General features: G+C 27.1%; 2 protein-coding genes across 3 annotated transcripts in view; both read left to right on the forward strand.

The window, feature by feature from the left end:
• Nucleotides 1–5,093: 5,093 nt before the first annotated feature.
• On the forward strand, nucleotides 5,094–8,193 carry LOC129981332 (CDGSH iron-sulfur domain-containing protein 1-like). Of its 2 annotated transcripts, none has more exons than XM_056092126.1 (3): nucleotides 5,094–5,252; nucleotides 6,240–6,442; nucleotides 7,836–8,193. In XM_056092126.1, exons 1-3 carry the CDS (start codon nucleotides 5,246–5,248, stop codon nucleotides 7,923–7,925), a joined length of 300 nt encoding a protein of 99 aa, XP_055948101.1. In that variant the 5' UTR covers nucleotides 5,094–5,245; the 3' UTR covers nucleotides 7,926–8,193. The 2 variants fall into 2 exon arrangements, with proteins under 2 accessions (XP_055948101.1, XP_055948100.1); XM_056092125.1 differs by lacking the exon at nucleotides 5,094–5,252 and adding an exon at nucleotides 5,264–5,410.
• Nucleotides 8,194–14,116: 5,923 nt separating this feature from the next.
• LOC129981171 (disks large homolog 5-like) overlaps nucleotides 14,117–18,742 on the forward strand; it is a 37,956-nt gene continuing 33,330 nt past the window's right edge. Inside the window, exons 1-3 of the mRNA XM_056091887.1 lie at nucleotides 14,117–14,507; nucleotides 17,309–17,460; nucleotides 18,093–18,177. Coding sequence (XP_055947862.1) covers nucleotides 14,222–14,507; nucleotides 17,309–17,460; nucleotides 18,093–18,177 — 523 coding nt within the window. The 5' untranslated portion in view covers nucleotides 14,117–14,221. The remainder of the gene's footprint in view (nucleotides 14,508–17,308; nucleotides 17,461–18,092; nucleotides 18,178–18,742) is intronic.

Here is an 18,742-nt window from a genome sequence, read left to right on the forward strand (position 1 = left end):
TTATTTTTATTTTATTTTTAAAGAGGCCATTTATTTTTTTAATGTCTGCAAGTCACACGATTTTTTTTAAAGCAGACTGTTTACGAAAAATTGGATTTTACTGTGGACTGAAAACACCTATTTCATTTATACTCCTGAGAATTCTGTCTAAAATTTAAATGGATTTGTCGATGGGTAATATTTTTTGTAATTTAGCGCTCTTTTGATTGTCATTTGGCGATCTCTGAGTCAAATATAAGTATAACAGTCTCGCCAAATTCAAGAGACTCACAGACTGTTCACTATATCCATCTACACGTGGAGATGAAACTTCAAATTCTCTCTTCCCTTTTTGTTTTGAGGGAGCTATACATGATGGAGTAACAAAAATTTTGAAGCCATTGCGAGAGATGTTGGGGAAACAGACTGGTGATATGTGAAGGTCGATGATTTTGTGAATAGATCAGAATTACAACTAACTTTATCTTCTCCGTTGCAAACACGTGGAGGATTTTAACTAAATGTAATATGGCCATCCGTATTATCAACCACCTCTTTCCTGAGTTATAGGCCGTGCAAAGAAAAAAAACTCAATTTTTGAGAACATACTTATGACCTGAGATTCAAATCTGCACCACATTCCTTTCTTGCCAAATGTAACCTGAACTGCTTGCTTTTCAACAGTATGCCGTTAGAATGTCATTTCAACGAATCTGCTGGCTATGGATTCTTTACCAAAGCAGACAAAGATACCATCCACCGCCTGGGAGTTCCACATATAAACAGATCCTCTGTAGACCTATTTATCCATCCAACGAATCCTTCAAACATTGAGAGCTTTTTGAATAATTATTACACATAATTATATATATATTTTTCCATTTAAGAAAGACATTACTTGGTTACATTAATTTGTAAAATATGCGTGTGTGTAAATTTAAATGCTTGATTCTTAGCTAGGAAAATATATATTTTTTATTGCAACAAGTGATTGGTAAAAAATAGAATAACATCAAATTCTTTTACAACAGATGATGTATTGTTTTTTGTGCTTTGAACTATGTTAGCTATGTTTATATCTGGTTAATCTAATAGCAGTTATTTCTAAACTATATTATATGCCAATACATAGTCATATACCATACTCAAAGATTTTGATAAGAGTAACGAGTTCCACAATATAAAAGTTAATACTTTCCTCGTTCAGTTAATAGTAAAATAATGGAAAGGAATGATTAAAGCTTTAATGTTATTTAAAGATATTTTTTGACCTGCCAAGATTTAGGCAGAGGAGATGACAATTTTTTTTTTTTTTTTTTTTTAAAGAAATTTTTATGGTATAATATTTAGGGAAAAAATAACAACTTTAGCTTTATCGTTTGACGATTTGTTTTGTGAATATATATAACTTTGAAATCTTATTTATATTCATAAAACAAATTTCTGAATGTACAGTGGCTCAAACAATTGAGAGTACACCTTACTTTTACTTGATAAATCCAAATTTCAATATAAATAAAAAAATTAACGAAAAGTGCAAACATGTTTTTATTTTTACATATAATAAATGGTTGAATTTAAAATAAAAACAACGAACAATCAACGAAAAATTTCTAAAGTGAAAAATTTTAGAAGCATTTTAAATAAATATATGCAGATTTTTATCTCAAAAAATTGAGAATACACCAATGAAATTTTTGTAATATTTCTCATAGAAAAATGGTGTAAGTATTTAGTCGTATGTATTTTGGCTTTTATAATCCCCTTTAAACATCGTGGTACCGATTAAACCAATTTTTGGTGAAGATATTTTATCCCATTATTCTTACAGCACTTGTTTTAAATGGGTTTTATTTCTAATTTTGTGTTTTGGGACCATTGTTCAAGTGTGGTCAACAGATATTCAATGGCATTGATGTCAGGGTACTGTGGTCATGTGTGCAACTGCTGTTTGCAATGAAAAAAAAAAACCCAAATTTTAGCGTTATGTGCAGTATGTTTGAGGTAGTTGTCCTGCAGGAAAATGAAATTTCAATCTAAACCCAAATTTTTAGCCTTTCATTTAGATTGTCACGACCATATGGTTAATCCAACTTGCTGCAGAAATTTCTCAATTCATAGGCAGAAGTGTAAGTGCTGAAGCCGTGATAAAATAATTATACTAGCTGGATATAAAAGTCGAATTGTTAGAGAGAAAACGTTCATCAGCTTGCAAATTCAGAAAAAGCCTTTGAAGTTTGCAAAAACTCATCAATTGAAGACCAATAACTTTTGGAAGAAAGTTATGTTTAGTGATGAAAGAAAATTCAACATTTTTGGCAGAGACAGCCGTCGCACCATACGGAGAAAGCCTAATACTTCTTTCGATCCAAACAATTTACGTCCTACAGTTAAACATGGTGGTGTCTCCATCGTGATTTGGGGTTGTATGACTTCATCTGGGGTAGGAAATTTAGTTTTTATAGATGGCATTATTAATCATATGGTTTACGTAGCTATATTTCATAGCAATCTAAAGAAAGGTGCTAAAATTTTGGTTTAGATGGAAATTTTATTTTCCAGCAGCACAACGAGACCAAACAGAATGCACGTAATGTCAAAATGTGGTGTCTTTTTTCATTGTAAACAGCAGTTACACACACCACCAGAGTATCCCGACATCAATGCCATTGAATATTCGTGGGTCATACTCGAAAAAGTGGTTCAAAAACACAAAATTAGAAACAAAACTCATTTAAAACAAGTTTTGCAAGAACAATGGAGTAAAATATCTTCAGATACCATCCAAAATTGGTCGAATAGGTACAATGATATTTAGAGGCTATTAAAAGAGCCAAAAGACATGCAACTTAATAGTTACACTCTCTTTCTATGCGAAATATTCCAAAAATGTCATTGGTGTATGCTTAATTTTTTGAGATAAAAATCTGCATATGCTTATTTAAAATGCTTCTAAAATTTTGCAATTTAGAATTTTTTTGTTGATTGTTCTTTGTTTTTACTTCAAATTAAACCATTTATTATGTGTAAAAATAAAAACATGTTTGCATTTCTCGTTAATGTGTTGTTTATATTGAAAGTCGGATTTATCAAGGAAAAGTAAGGTGTACTCTCAATTGTTTGGGCCATTGTATATAATTTTCTATTTACGTTGGGTTCATCAAATCATAATTATATAACAATTCAGTGCTTCTCATGAAATTGTTTAGCGTTTGTCCTGAAATTTTGTATCCAAAATCAATTGCTATAATGATGCTTTACCAAAAGATAATTATTTTTATAGATTCAAAACTTACGATCTTAGGAAAAAGTCGAAAATAAATTACACTTTTATTTTTTTTAAATATCAGTATATTTATAAATTTGCAAATACATCAGTCACGGGGTTTTTTTCAAAGTCTCCAAACAGAGTTCAATTTAATAATAAAATTCGGCTGCAAATATATAAACTTTTAGATTCTGAAGTCCTATACCTAAAATTTTTAATACCTAAAAATATTAATTTAATAATAATTTAATTTTAATAAAATTTAATCTTATACCTAAAAATTTTAATTTTTAATTCTTATCTATGGAAGAAAAAAATTTCCTGGTATTTTAGCATGAAATCTTGAATTCGTATGTAATGTAATTAAAATGTATATGTTACAATAATTATTGTCGGGATCAGATGTCTAGGGATGACGAATATTTTCAGAGCGGTTATTACATAACCAATATCAAAAAGACACAAATACAAGTGATCAATACTTTTCAAAGAGGGGTGTGATTCAAATCCTTGATACGATCTTACTGATGATATTTCGATTACAGGTTTTGGATCACGATAGAAAGTAACAATCGATACGATATCACTGAAATTTGCCGGAGTGGGGACTTCACTGGAAAGTAACAATCGATACGATCTGTCCAATGGAAGCTCTCGAAAGAAATCTGTGATTGGATAAAAAAGTGAACGGACTGGTTATTGGAATTATCGTATCGTATCATTGAATTGAATATCACTGAAATTTATTGGAGCGGTGATTTCACCGGAAAGTGCGAGTCTTCACTGGAAAGTGCGAAGTCACCGCTCCACTTTACGGGAGTGACCGATATTCGTATTTGATGATGCACTATTCCATACAGATCATTTTTAATTTCTCCTGACGTGATTGACTTTGATTACATGTACTCTATTTACTGCTGGCGCCATCTATTGGTAGAATATATGACTAAAGTAAACATTTTAAAGAAATGACATATTTTTAACTCATCTTTTCCAGAAAATGGTTAATAAATAAATTAAATAAATAGTTTTGAGAAAAAAAATTAAATGTAAGAAGTAAGCTGAAACAGATAAATTAATTCAATAACACGTTATTTAAATTAGTAAATTAAGTATTAATTACAATTAATAAATTTTATACTTAATATTAAGTAATAATTTTTAATTAATAATATGATTGAAATAACAGATATTTGGAACTCATATTTAAAAATAACAATAGCAATATTATTTGTTATTCAAAAAATCGTGGATTATGCATCTCTATAGATGTCATGTCTCTTGAACCGGAAGATATTTGGCCCCGAATCGACTCAGTTGCCTTTATCATCCAACTATGATTCTAAACTAAGCATTTACTCCCAACATACCCTAATATTGCTTTAAAATGGGATGTAAACAGAAGAAATGTCAAAAGTATGTAAAAACTACGCCATCTGTTGGCAAAAAGTAAATTTACTGTTTTTATGCATAAATTAAAATAATTTTGAAAAATGATTGAATGTAAATGATGCCTCAAATTTTTTTTAGTTACTTTTCTAATTAAATGCAATGAAATGTTTCGAAAACCAGTAAATCATAATTTAAATTTTGCTATATCTTGCAGGAATGAGCTTCACTAAGCTATAAAATTAATAATAAAAGACATATTTCATAAACTATAAACTTCATTGAATAATAAATTGATGGGAAAAGGTAAAGGATAATTAATCATGTGTAATTTTTCGTCTTATCACATGCCGTTTTAATTCGAAAATCTTTTTCTTAACCAAGTTCTAGTGCGATAGTAGATCGATTTAACATTGAAGTTATAATCAGCTAAAAACAACTCATTAGTTCTCGACTTTTCAGATACTTCCACTTTTTTCAACTTTCACCTGCACTTGAGTTCTCGGGTGTTTAAATTTTTTCTTCAATTTGTGTCCAAAGTACGTGATTAGAATTAACAAAGATTTTTATTTCGAATAACTTTATCTAGGTACAAGAAATTACGTAAGAATGAAGAGTAAGTAGTTTTACTATCTCCTTTGCGCAAACATATCAGAGAATTTTTTGAATCACTTTTAATATTTGCAGTTTTAATATATATCAGAAATATGAGCGCTACATTTAATGTCGATTCTATCTTGTCTTTTCTGTTCGACCTTTCTCCTAAATTGACCTGTGAGTTGAATTATATTCTTTTCGTAAACACGCTCTGATATTGGTAAATGCATATTCACTGGTTTTAATAGAATCAGTGAAATGATTTGTACGACGTACTTATATTATTTCATTTATTTTCTCTCTGTTCATAATCACTGTCAATCTTTTATCAAATTTCAGTTGTCTATTATTGTTTTGTTTCGAATTTTTGTATATGCAATTTTAATATAGCTTGCTTTCTCTCCTTTAGATTTCAGATGTGACAAAAGAAATTATTCCTCCGTAAATCTGCTTTAAAAAAATAAATTTATTTTAAAATGGCTGTTGATATAAACAAAACAAAAAAAATTAAAAACAGAATTAATAATTTGTTTTTATTATTGTTTTGCTTCGTATTTTTTCTTTTTCTGCGCCTTTATATACTTTTTTTTTTTCTAATTTTATGAGAGCTTTTAATACTCAGCTTATATATTAAAATATTTAGTCATTAAGTGGCATTTTAAAATGTGTATGTTACAATAAGTATGAATAATGTTTGTAAAATTGCTTTATATTAAAAATATATAATAAGCGTTAGTAGATTATTAGTATTATTCAGGAAAAAAAATTTTAAAATGAAGTGTTTAAAAATATGCTTCATTCTTTAAATTGAAATTAGGTTGTTGGTATAGGGAATTACATTTTCTATCAAAAAATTATAATCATCAAAGTATTTCAGTTTATCCTACTTTGCTATTTTTATTTCTCTATCTTTGATGCAATATATTTTAATTAAAAAAAACTTTATTAAACAATATTTTATGTAATTAGACTAAATTGTGCTACTAAAATGTTCTTTTCCTTTCAGTGAATGAACATGTTCAGCAAATTTTACCTTGGACTATTACTGCAGCTGCTATTGGTTATGCATTGTATGTAACATTTGTAGTGGGTAAAAAGAAAAGAGTCAATACCAAAATTCAGTTAGATTCAAATAAAGTTGTTCATTCTGTAGACATTGAAGATGTTGGGAAAAAGACTGTTTTTTGTCGATGCTGGAAATCGGACAAAGTAGGTTCAAATAGTTATTTATGTGATATTTGAATTTTTCATTTAAAATTAGAAGGAAAAAAAAGGTTTATATGTTTTATTTTAAATAATCAAAATAGCATTTGTCTATTAATTTTTATATTATTGTATTTAATTTTTTTTAAATAAATGAAACTGATTCAGGGTTTGATTGTTGTTTTTTACAAATGCTATAAATTATATTTTTTACCTGTAATGAACTATTATACTGATTCTGAATGAAATGAGCTACCCTGCTCAATTCGGAGACACAACGGAAGACAATTTTAAATGCATCAAATTACATATTTACAATTATCTTCTTGATTGTAGATGTTATTGTAAATTTATTTATATAACCTCACTAGTTTAATCTATTCAAATTGGAATAAGATGCATATAAGCTAGACTTTAAGAATCACTAACAAAGACCTTAAGGTAACTAAAATTAACCTTATGCTAATATAAGACAAGATAAAAATTTACAACAAAATTTAAAATTAGATTGAATTTATTTATTTACATATATTATTAAACAAAATGAAAAAGTAAAAAGATATCACGTGTGTACTATTTGCCTGTTTTTACTTTTGAACTTTCACCCTCTCTCCCATCCCAGAGGATAATGACTTTAAAATTTTTATATTTAGTCTGTATCAGAGACTTATTTTTTAGAAATATTGCTTTAAAATGATTGATTATTCATGATTTTTTTTATTACAGTTGTGTTTATCCATTTTAAATGTATTATTATTTTTAAAATTTTGCTGTAATTTTATTATAATTCTGTGGAACCTTTACATAATGCCCTTCTATAAATACTTTAAATTTGTGTACATTGTACTTTTTTCAAGAATCTGGGATCTTCAGTAGAAAGCAGTTAATGTGTATTGAACAAAATTTCTACATATTGAACAAAAATTTTCACATAAATAATTAAGCATGTCTTTTACATTTTCCAAAAGCAGCTGTTAATTTCCTTCATAAAAAAATCACTGAGTTGTTATTCTTCTGTTTTAGAAATCTTTTTTCTAATTTGGATTGAAAATTTTAATTTAAATTCGCTTAATAATTTAGATTTCTTAATATGGGTGTGGCTTGCATAATGTCACCTTATAGTTTCAAAGAAATATTCATCTTACTGTATTAAAAATTTTAAATAATCATTATTTAAATTTTTAATATAAATTTCTTTGTTATTTTTATTTTATATCATCTTGAATCAAAGATAAAATATCTGTGCATAGTTATTATTATTAGTAAGAAAATAATAGAAAATTTGCATTCTGTCTATGAAACTTTTACAAAATATTTTTAACTAATGTATGAAGGTTTGATTATAGTTTTTATTTATTTATCGTTGCTATGTATATATTGCTCATATTATTTTTTTTAGTTTCCATACTGCGATGGAAGCCATAATAATCACAATACATGTACTGGTGATAATGTTGGACCACTGATAGTGAAGCAGAAAGATGCATAAATTTGTATGACATGCTGAATTTTGTGTTGCATTGGAGTAATATAATGAAAAGTTATTTGTGCGTCCAAGTACTTCATGTGTCAAAAGATCTCTTTTGGCTGAAAACAAAACAGATTTGATATACAATTGTCCTTTAATTTTGAATTTAGCAAGTTTTATTATTCCTTTTAGCCTTCAAGTTCATTTATTTGTATATGGAAGCACCAAGACTTACGATGCAGCTATGTAATATATATATATATATGAATTAAATATTGGTTGAATTATATCAATTTCTAGAGTTCATTAAATTTTTTCACCATTGAATAAGAAATCAGTCTTTAAACTTACTTTAAAATATTTATACATTTTGCCAAGAAAACAAATGCTTGTTATTTGTAATCTCACTTAGTAGTATTGCAAAGCTGTGAAGAATTAAATGAATAGTTAGTATATTTTCCCTAAAATTTCTCTATGGTATTTTGCATTATTTAGTATTAGCCGCCTTTGGCGATCAGCCAGTTTGCCAATCTTAATGTTTGTTAAAATTTTAATAATTAAATATTTTATGCAATTCCTACTTTGATAGCTTTTTCATCAAAATATTTTAAAACTTCAAATTTTGATAGTCATATAATTCACTCATAATATTATAAAGGCCTTCAGTCATAGCATAATATGTATCTCTAATTTTCTGTTAGCTCCTGTAGAATTTATACTTTAATTTAAAGTGGAAAAAATTAATCTGCAATTAATATAATATTTTTTACTGAAACAAAGTTTTTTTTTTTTTTTTTTTGTAATATGATTACTGAAAATAGTCACTGAGCGTTTAAACTTTATGGGCACTAAAGAATCTTTCTTAATTTATGTAATATTTCAAGAATTTGTCAACAAAATTTTCTCAGATTCATCATGAGCAGATCGATTAATTAACAATGTTCAATTTTAAATGCATCAAACACTAAGAAAATAGAACAAATCGTTTAAAATAATCGATTGAAAACAGGTTAAAAAAAACTATTTCAGAAACGATGTACTTAAAACTATAAGCATATAATAAAAATATAACTAACATAAATACAATTTAATTACAAAAGCATGCAACTAACCTCAAAATAATTTAAATCAAGTCCGCATCCGTTGATAATGGTTGTCAACAATCAGAACACTGCACATGCGTGAATTTTCAACAAAAGTTACAGTAACGCAAATGCGTGAATTTTTCTACGCCAGTTGGGGTAACGCTATGCAGATTAGACATTTTTAATTTCCTTTATTCTGTGTTATTTTAATTCAAAAGTACTTCAGAATGAATCTGAAACATGGATTAATTAACAATGTTTAATTTTAAATGCATCAAACATTAAGAAAATAAACAAAATCGTTTGAAATATTAAGCCTAGCCTCATTAGCGCTGGAAAAAAAACAAGCCTTATTCATTTGCTGGTGAGGAAAATGAAGATTTTTTTGGCGGGAAAGTTAGTTTTTAATTAAAAAAATTTTAAAAAGGGGACCCCAGGTGCACATTCCCGACCTTCAAGGTATACATGTACCAAATATGGTAGCTGTAGGTCAAACGGTTTGGCCTGTAGAGCGTCAACACAAACACACATTGAGCTTTATATAAGTATAGATGATAACAATTATTGGTGATGAAGAAAAGGAATAATTTTTATTGGAAAAATTGTATGTTGAACATAGCTTTCATTATATATATTTCTAATTTATAAAGTCACACTACCAATCAATTAATCATCTGAATTTACTTTTAAGAAGAGTAAGTAAGCAACTTTAATTGTATTAATTAATGTATTACTATAGCATGCCGTCACATAAGTTTTCCCAAAGGACCTGCAGCTACTTACTATTGAATGTATTTCAAGCAGTTATGTCTTATTGTCCTTTCTTATAAGACTTTTTTTTGTCTGATATCAACTGATTGTTTTTCAAGTCATCCATCGCTTTCTGTAAAGTTCTCATTGATTTCCTTGCAAATTGTGATGCATTTTCTTGTTAAAGAAGTCTTGAAGTAGGAATTATTCTTTCCCAGTGATTTGTAAACCAATAGTACAAAATCATTTTCTCATAATTCTTCTTTCATGACACTGTTACCATCTTTCTGAACCCATTTGTGTGTGTATCTATCATATACTGCGACATGTCTTTTTATCAAATTCGCCATTTTTAATGTTTAGATTAAGAATCCCCAGATCGTATTGGGGAGGGGGAAACTCCTTAGTATGTGCTCCTCCTAAACACTTCTAAATATCTCATCCGCTACGTTATCTTGGATTTTGATCTTATTGCTTTTCTGGAATATTGCATTTACAAAAAAATAAACAAAAGTCTAAAATGTTTTTAAAAATATTTCTTCACAAAGTTTAAAATGAGATGAAATCACATGTTTGAAAGCATATTTTGTTTCTACTTTGAAAGGACACATATTTGTTCTCTTCTCATTTCTGTAATATCTTACTCTTGTCTATTTAAACGATACTTTTACTATTTTTCACATTTTGCTATATTTAAATACTAGTCCCCCCCTTTAAATTTGCATATTTAAAGAGAATTAAAATGATGGTCAATTTTATATATATACTGGGTAATTTTAAATAATTTTTTTAATTACTGGGTCCTAAAAAAAAAGAGGGTTTACACATTTTTGTTTTAAAGATTACATGGGTTTGTTTTGAAACTTTCTGTCAGTGATAGAAAACATAAATCCAGGGGGGGGGGGATGTTAAAAGGCTAACTTCTGCCCAGATATATACAGATAATAAATACTAAAATCTTATTGAACAAAACATCGAATTTAACTTGGTAAGAAATTTACATAAAAAGAAAACTGCACATTGGATAATTTCAGATTTGAAATCACGTTCAACATTTATTTCTAATTATTGGCCTGATTACTAAAAATTTAAATGTATGAAAATATTCAATGTTTGTAGAATGTGAAGTAAACATTTGCAAAAAAAAATTAATTCTTGTTTGTTATAAAAGTTACAATACTCTTAATTTTACTCTTCAAGAAGGTCATATTTCTAGATAACAAATTTGAAGCTATATGAATGCTAATATTTAAAAGTATGTAAAAACTTTCATTGCTGATATTCTGTCTGCCAATCATGATTTTAAAAAGAATCCATTTTTGTAATGTTGGTTCCGAAGTGCATAAAGAAAGAGTATCGAACCAAGATTTGACCTTGAGAATTTGGTGAATATCTTGCAAACCATGATTCAAAAAAAAAAAAAAAAAAAAAAACTTTGTCAAAGATTATTAAAAAAAGCACAAACAATTAAATTTGGATTTCAATCTCTTCACCATTGTAATTTGTTGAAACCCAATCTAAATGGTAGATTTTGGAACAAATCCATCTACTGAAAAGTTATCCGTCTGTGCATATGAATATGAACAAAAAAAAAAAAAAAAAAAATCATTCAGCTTGATGGAAACATTAATGACAGAGAAATAGTTGTGATTAGTATGTAGGGCCAGTCTGACTTAATCTGCCAAACGAAAGCAGATGATAGAAAAACTTATGTGGATTATAAAGCACTATCAACTTTGTCCTATCTCATGGTTTATAACTTATGGCGGATAGTTTCCAATCGGAAAAAATCCTAGTTCAAGGAGGGGGGGGATGGAAAACTTACTCAAAAAGGCGCATATTTTGAAAGATTATAAAAACTACAATAAAATGACACCATGATGCCGAATTTAAAGTCGGGCTAGAAGCGGTAATGACAAAATGCAATAGCGTATTGCCTCCAAAATCTTTAATATTGAATTCCTTGATATGTCAAATTACCAAAAACTTATACAATCGCGGGGGGGGGGCAGCCTCCCAGCTTTATTCTGGCATCTTTCATCAAACAATCATAAAAAAAAGGGTGTCATTTGAAAGGGTTTAGCGTTCTCTGAAAGATTATTGAATTAATTTTATAGGAGGCCATGTATATACTGAAATAAGAGCAAAAGTTCTTATGGCAACACCCAATTTTCTCATCAAATTTTGAAGCTACAGAAGCCAAGTTTCATCAATTCAGGTCTATCATTTCGAAATATAAGGCTAACAAAGTTTTGACTTTCTAATGTTAAAATTAAATTTTGAGCTTTTATCCATATCTTAAAAACTTACAAAATTATTGACTTAAACTCTTTTTGTTATGAAAATATAAAGCAATCGACACAATTTGCATATATATTTAACGTGAAAAAGTAATTTTTAATATGTGTAAAACATTATAAAATTAGAGCTTAAAACTTTTTTAAAATTGCAACATACTTAAATTTTAGCATAAATCGAAGAACTAGACCATTGTAAGGGGACATGGAAAATGTCAGCTCATTCCTGCGTAATTTTCCCTTCCTGTAGTTTACATAAAGTTTTCTATATTACTCATGAAACGATGCATTTAGGGGCGCTTTCAAAATATGGATAGCTTGAATTGTCAGTTGTCTTTATCATCTGATCGTTGCTCAAAATTACGAGCTCTATCCCAAGAGTTGTTGTAAAATAGGACGTTAATATAATTAAACAATACAAGTTTCTCTTTCGAATGCAAAGATACCTATCAGTTTGTTTCCCTTGCATATTTATCACTTCCTAAAAATCACTAACCTAAAAAGAGACAAGATAACAAGAAATTTAATCAGGAACGACAATGTTCGTACGAATTTTCTTTTTTGACAAGCGCTCATTCCATGTATCTAATTTCATCCATCTAGCTCAAAGCGTGTTAGAATTATCGTGTTCAGAGATGGACATAAAGCCAAAAATATCTTTTTTGAACTCAGGAAGGGCTAAAATTTTGAGATTCGTCAAAATCTCAACTTTGTATTTTCTTACAAGTACATCTCCTTTTTTAATAAACTTCGTATATAGCAAACAGAAATGAAAAGAGAAAGAGATATCAAAAATTATTGAACTGCCCAGCGCAATAGTCTCCCCAGTATGCAGTTGAAAGTATAATAATTAAATCAAAAAGTGCTCGATTTATGTCAAATTCCTTCGTTTGTGAAACTTACGAACGTGCAATTGGCTATTGGCATTTGAGCAGTTGCTATGCAATATATCAACCCTAGTTATACTTTAACACTTAATGCCTTTTAATTTTTTTTATTCTCAAATTTGAACTTTCCCTGACATTTAATTTCCACTAATACTCAAATGCTCTATTTCGAAGGCAGGCGTAAGAATCAAATTTTTATTTTTCAAACTCAATTCATAATTCTAATTAAGCTGGCTTGAAAACGGATATTCAGAGCTAACAATCTGGTCTTTCGCTTCAGCTATAAAAATTTCTTCTATTTTTAATACCATTTTATGACTTTGGTCCTGTTTGAAAATAAAACTGGATCATTGTGCTTTCAACAACTGTCAAATATTCATCTGATCTTGTTACCTTTCAAGTAAGGAAACAAACACCCATATTAAAATAAGCGAAGGTATAAAAACTATTCGAATTGTAAATTTCAGCTAGTTAAATCTAGAATTCTCTAGATTCATTATGGCAGAATGTCTTAGCAAACTAAATCTACTTTAGTTCATTTATTACGATTTCAAAATCCAAACGTAGGAAATCAAATCTCCTGCATTTATTACATCAATAGTTATAAATTTAAATTTACGTTTAATTTTAAAGTTTATTCTTAAGCTCGTAATATTCATAAGAATTTATAGGCGTTACTTATCTGCCCTTCCTTTCCATATCTTTTTTATTCTTATATCAGAATCAATGAATGAAAGAACATCAAGTTGCGAAAGAAGAATTTCATTAACCACTGTGAAGAAGAGCATGGAAATTTATCCAAAAATGACGTCATATTAAGATAATGAAGAACAAATAAGCGACTTAAATTTTTGATCCTGTTGGCTAACAACTAATCCTGCTAATCTTTTTAATCGCCTTATCATTAAAAGTTTACTATAATTTATGTAGTTGAAACAACTGTGAGACGAGGGTTATAGTTATTTAGAAAAAAAACCGGCTCTTCATAGCTGTGTAAAGAATTATTTGAATTGATACACAAAGACATTTAAAAAGTTATCTCTATTTAACTGTAGCAATTTTTCTATTATGTAAAAATAAAAAAGAACTATCTGATTTACTTCAACAAGAGAATTATATTAATTTACATTAAATATTTTATAAGGTTGACTGCAATTAAAAATTGATGTTGATCGTACGTCATTGAACTCTGTTGTGACTAATTCAAGATGGCGGCTGTCAGTGGTGGTTTCGAAGGACTGTTTGTGTCCAAAACTGTATTGTTTATAAATTCGTTACCTTAGTACTTAATAAATGGAATGGACGAAGAGCATAAGGAACTGTTAAAATTTCATAGAACTCGTTTTTTACAATGCGTTGACATCGATCGTTTAATACCTTTGCTACAAACCAGTGGAGTGTTAACTAATGATGACGTGACCGATCTCAGAAAATTTAACAGTTCTGAAGCCAAGGCAGAAAAACTTTTAGATTTACTGCCTTCAAAAGGCTCTCATGCTTTCCAGGCGTTCTGTTTAGCTCTAGAAAACACATACCCACATTTACTTACAGTTATGTTCTTGAGTGGTAACAAAAAAATGAGTGGTAAGTTACAAGTGTTGCTCGTTTCTTGTTTTGTTTACAAATATTATGGTTTGCATACTCAGATCGACTCTGCTTTATTGTGGGAAAAGTTTCTGAATATAAATTAAATCATACAAATTTCTTTTAATCTAGGTTAAAAGTAACATGAATGATGACATTTATCTGTTGTGGAAGGTAATAATTGACAAATTGGTTTGTTGACTGAATATAAATTGATATAACTTCTGATCGAATCGTCTAATAGAGTGGGCAAACGTGCCGATCATAGTTAAATGAAATTCCGTGACATGTTTTACGAATCTGCGAATTTAGTTTATTTCTTCGTTACGTTAGCAGCATTTTCACTCTTCGTAAGTGGGCCAAAATGATCGGGCTGTTACTATTTCAAGAATTTTTGTTGTTAGCGTTGGTCCTTTCAAATAAAAAATAATACTAATATTGCATACCATTATATAATTTAATACAATATTTCTCACACTATTATTTCAATAGCAGTAATAATTTAGAATAATATAGGTGCAGAAATAATTTATAAACAAATTATGAGGTGATAATCAAATTGAAGATTTCAATTTAAAGTATAATATTCAATAATATATATTTCATTAATAATATATTTTCTAGTCATAATGATATTTGTTCCATGTTAAATGTTGTTCTACTTTTTGTATATTTAGTGATTTAGATGCATTGAAAACTTAGTAGTATGTGTGATGCTGATCAAACTGTGTATACATGAGCTTACACCTTAGAAAATATGATTTTAGTTCTGAATTTTCTATTTCATTATTTTGGATATTTTTATAAATTTTGTTATTGCTTTACATTGAATATATTTCCCTTATTTTATAAATTACATTTTTTAGTGTGGTTAGGTTTTAATTTAGATTAAAAGTTTGTTTTTCTGTATCAAGTTCCAGTATTAGCTATGTTATTTAAGTAAATATAAGATTGATAATGATGGTTTTGAAAATATAATAATATTCCTAGACAAAGTAATGCTTTATAATAATTTATATGGATGTTAGAATGTTTTATTTTTATACATACATATTTAGACTGATATTAAAGTTTAGATTATTTCATTGTTATAGGTTATTGATTTTTTTATTTAGAATGATCTATATTAAAAATGTATTTAAAAAATTTTTTTAACTTTTTTAAAGCAAGTTTGCAAATTTTCATTGAGGCTTTTTTCTTGAATAAAACTCATAAAAATATTACCCATAAATATTAAAATTGTAGAGATTTTTATATACTTTTTTAGCCAAATGTATTTATAATCTAACTGCATATTGTAAAAATATACTTCCATAGTTTAAATAGATTTTTATGTTAGAAGTTTAAAAATTTATGTTTAAATTTCATACTTGAAATTATCCTCTAAATATACAGATTCTGTGGAATTATTAATGATTTTTAAAAGCTCTTAGACTTTCTTTTATGTTGAAATTAATTGAAATAATTTAACACGAGCTATTTGATTAAAATTAATACATTTATTTACTTATCTTTCCTTTGTGATTATTCCTAATCTTTTCTTTATGTCAAATTTTTACATGGTGATATATTCTATTATTTTTTTAGATTTTAGGATAGTTATCATAAATAATTATGAAATATTTTTAATATTTATGATAACCATTTTTAGAAAATTCATTTTGTACATTTAAATTCAGTCAAGGATATAATACACTAGTTTTTAATATTTTTTTAAAATGTAGAATTGACATTTTTTTTTGTTATAAATTTCTTAAGACACAAGAACAAATGGAAATTTTGTTTTTAATTAGTGTTATTTTTTCTGTTAATTGTTTTGTAACTATAATACTTTTTTGTCTCAAATTTGAAATTGCGTAGTTAAATAATGTTTAGATTTTCTCTGTCTTTAAGGATACACCTATAGTAATGAAATAAATGTGATTAATTGTTGCTGTTTTTATATTTAAAAAGATTAATATTGTATCAAGTTATTATGCAATAACCTATTTAAGACATTGCTATTGGACTGTGAAAAACTTAAAGCATCAATGAAGATTTAGGTCACAGTACCCTGTGTGACATGTTGTTTTAGATGTTTTTATTTGAGAAATTTGCTTAGACCTCATACTCTAACATTATAAATTTGATTAAAGAAGTAAATTAAGTGGAATATGTTGTGCCCATTTGATTGAATTAAACTGATTCCTTCAGTGAGAAATGATATTACAGTAAAGAAATTATTGTAAAATTGTACTTTTATTTTTGCTAAATTAAAATAGTGTCCATTTTCATAAATATTAATTTTTATGTATGTCCTATTTTTATAAATTTTTAAAAGCTTTGTGTTTATTCTTAAGTTTCTATTTCTATTTTTTTAAAATTAAAGTAGATTTTTTACCTCAAATATTATTTATTTGTATGTCTTTCTATAAAAATGGAGTATTTGTATGCAATTTTTTTTTAAAATAAATTATGCATAGTAAAATATTTGATTTCATAGCACATTTTAATTGTTTAAAGGTAAAAAAAAACAGATTAATTGATGAATTTTACTCAGTTTAGTATTATGCTTTCAGATGTTAATTGTTCTCTAGTGATGAAAGTTATTTATTTTTTTAAAAAATTTTATGATATGAATTACAATGACTTATCACTTATTACAAAAAAAAAAAAAAAAAAAAAAAAAATTGCATTAAACATTTTGCCAGATAAATATTTTCATAAACTGAAATATAAAACTAAGATAATCATTAAAAGATTTTTTAAAATCATTTATGTGTATAGATCATGATGCTGAAAATGATTTATATTACTTTCAGGAATGAATGATGATATTTTGAGGAACAGTCCATCATCTGCACCTCAGTCACTGTGCACTCATCAAGATGTTGATCTCTCTCAAAGTATTTTAAAATCTGAATTACATGTTGTAAATAGTGACAGAGATGGATGGCGGCGCTCTCATTCAAAGGTAGAAAACTTTTTTTCCCCTGTGTAATAACTAGAAAAAAAATTAGTCTATAATCTTTTGTATCTACAAATTATTTAAAAATAAAAAATTTTTTAATCAGTTTGTTTTTTGCCTTAAAAGCAGACAATTATTAATGATTTTATGTTCTCCCATTATTAGAAGTTTAACCAGGTTGTTGATTTATTGTGTTTTAATTTGAATTACTTTTTAAGTTCCCTAAATATAACATAGTCAAAATTGGATTTTTAAATTTTATTTTCTATGCTAAAATCATAGATGATCAATCAGTCAATTAATTTATGAATGGTTATTTTGATTATCTAATGGGATGACGCATTCTACTCATACATCTGATGTAATAACATTTAAAAACTGATGACAGATTTTTCATAAACTAAATAAATAAATTTATTTGCAAAATCGTGTATATTTTGTATTTTTTTTAAAGTAGAATCCTATTAATACTTTATATCATTTTATGCTATTTAAAATAATATAGTTGATATAATTTTAATAATATATATAAAAAGATATAATTTGACTTTTGATTCCTTGAATATATAAATTAATTTATGATGATTTTATGTTGAAACAAAGATAATGATTTAATTAGTAAATTAATTGCATTTTAGGGAGATAGAGATAACTCTTATCGGAGGCTTACAACTAGCGGTGACAGCATGATTTCTTCTTTAAGTACATTAAGCAAAAATCATGGTGAGTTATTTCCTTTTTCATAATCAGTGTGAAACAAATATCCTGATATATTTTTCTTGTATCTGACTATTTTTCTATATATATCTGTGATTTGAGAATACTTCACAAATTTTATTTCCTAAATTTTTCATTATTCTAGATTTTTACAATGTTTATTATATTAAGCAATACATTTATTTAGTTCTGAATAGTTTTCCAATAATTTTTGGTATTAGTACACTTTTTCACTTTTATATTATGTAAAGATGTATTAGTTGTTTGTTAGTTATGGATATTACATTTCTGATTTGTATAACTTTATTGAGAATTTGGAATTATCAGTAGGTTCAATTAATATTTAATATTCAGCAGTTATAATTTATTAGAATAAGTGATCTGCAATTTAGAAATGCAAACTTTGGAATAATTTTAATATAAAACATTTTGTAATTTTATAATCATATTAATAATAGGAAATACTGATGGTTCATATATATGTATGTATCTATTAAGACAAAAAGATTGAAAAGAGTTCATTTTTCATGATCTCAATTTTTCATTTTTATTTTTTAATTTATTTTTAAGT

The sequence above is a fragment of the Argiope bruennichi genome, chromosome 8 (genome assembly GCF_947563725.1).
Source record: "Argiope bruennichi chromosome 8, qqArgBrue1.1, whole genome shotgun sequence".
NCBI lineage: Eukaryota > Metazoa > Arthropoda > Arachnida > Araneae > Araneidae > Argiope > Argiope bruennichi.

What these genes read in the sequence shown, in the direction of transcription:
- LOC129981332 (XM_056092125.1), top strand. Translation starts at nt 5,344, where the DNA reads ATGAGCGCTACATTTAATGTCGATTCTATCTTGTCTTTTCTGTTCGAC. An exon ending in CCTTTCTCCTAAATTGACCT is followed by an intron (nt 5,411 to 6,239) that starts GTGAGTTGAATT and finishes TTTTCCTTTCAG; the next exon opens with TGAATGAACATGTTCAGCAA. An exon ending in GATGCTGGAAATCGGACAAA is followed by an intron (nt 6,443 to 7,835) that starts GTAGGTTCAAAT and finishes TATTTTTTTTAG; the next exon opens with TTTCCATACTGCGATGGAAG.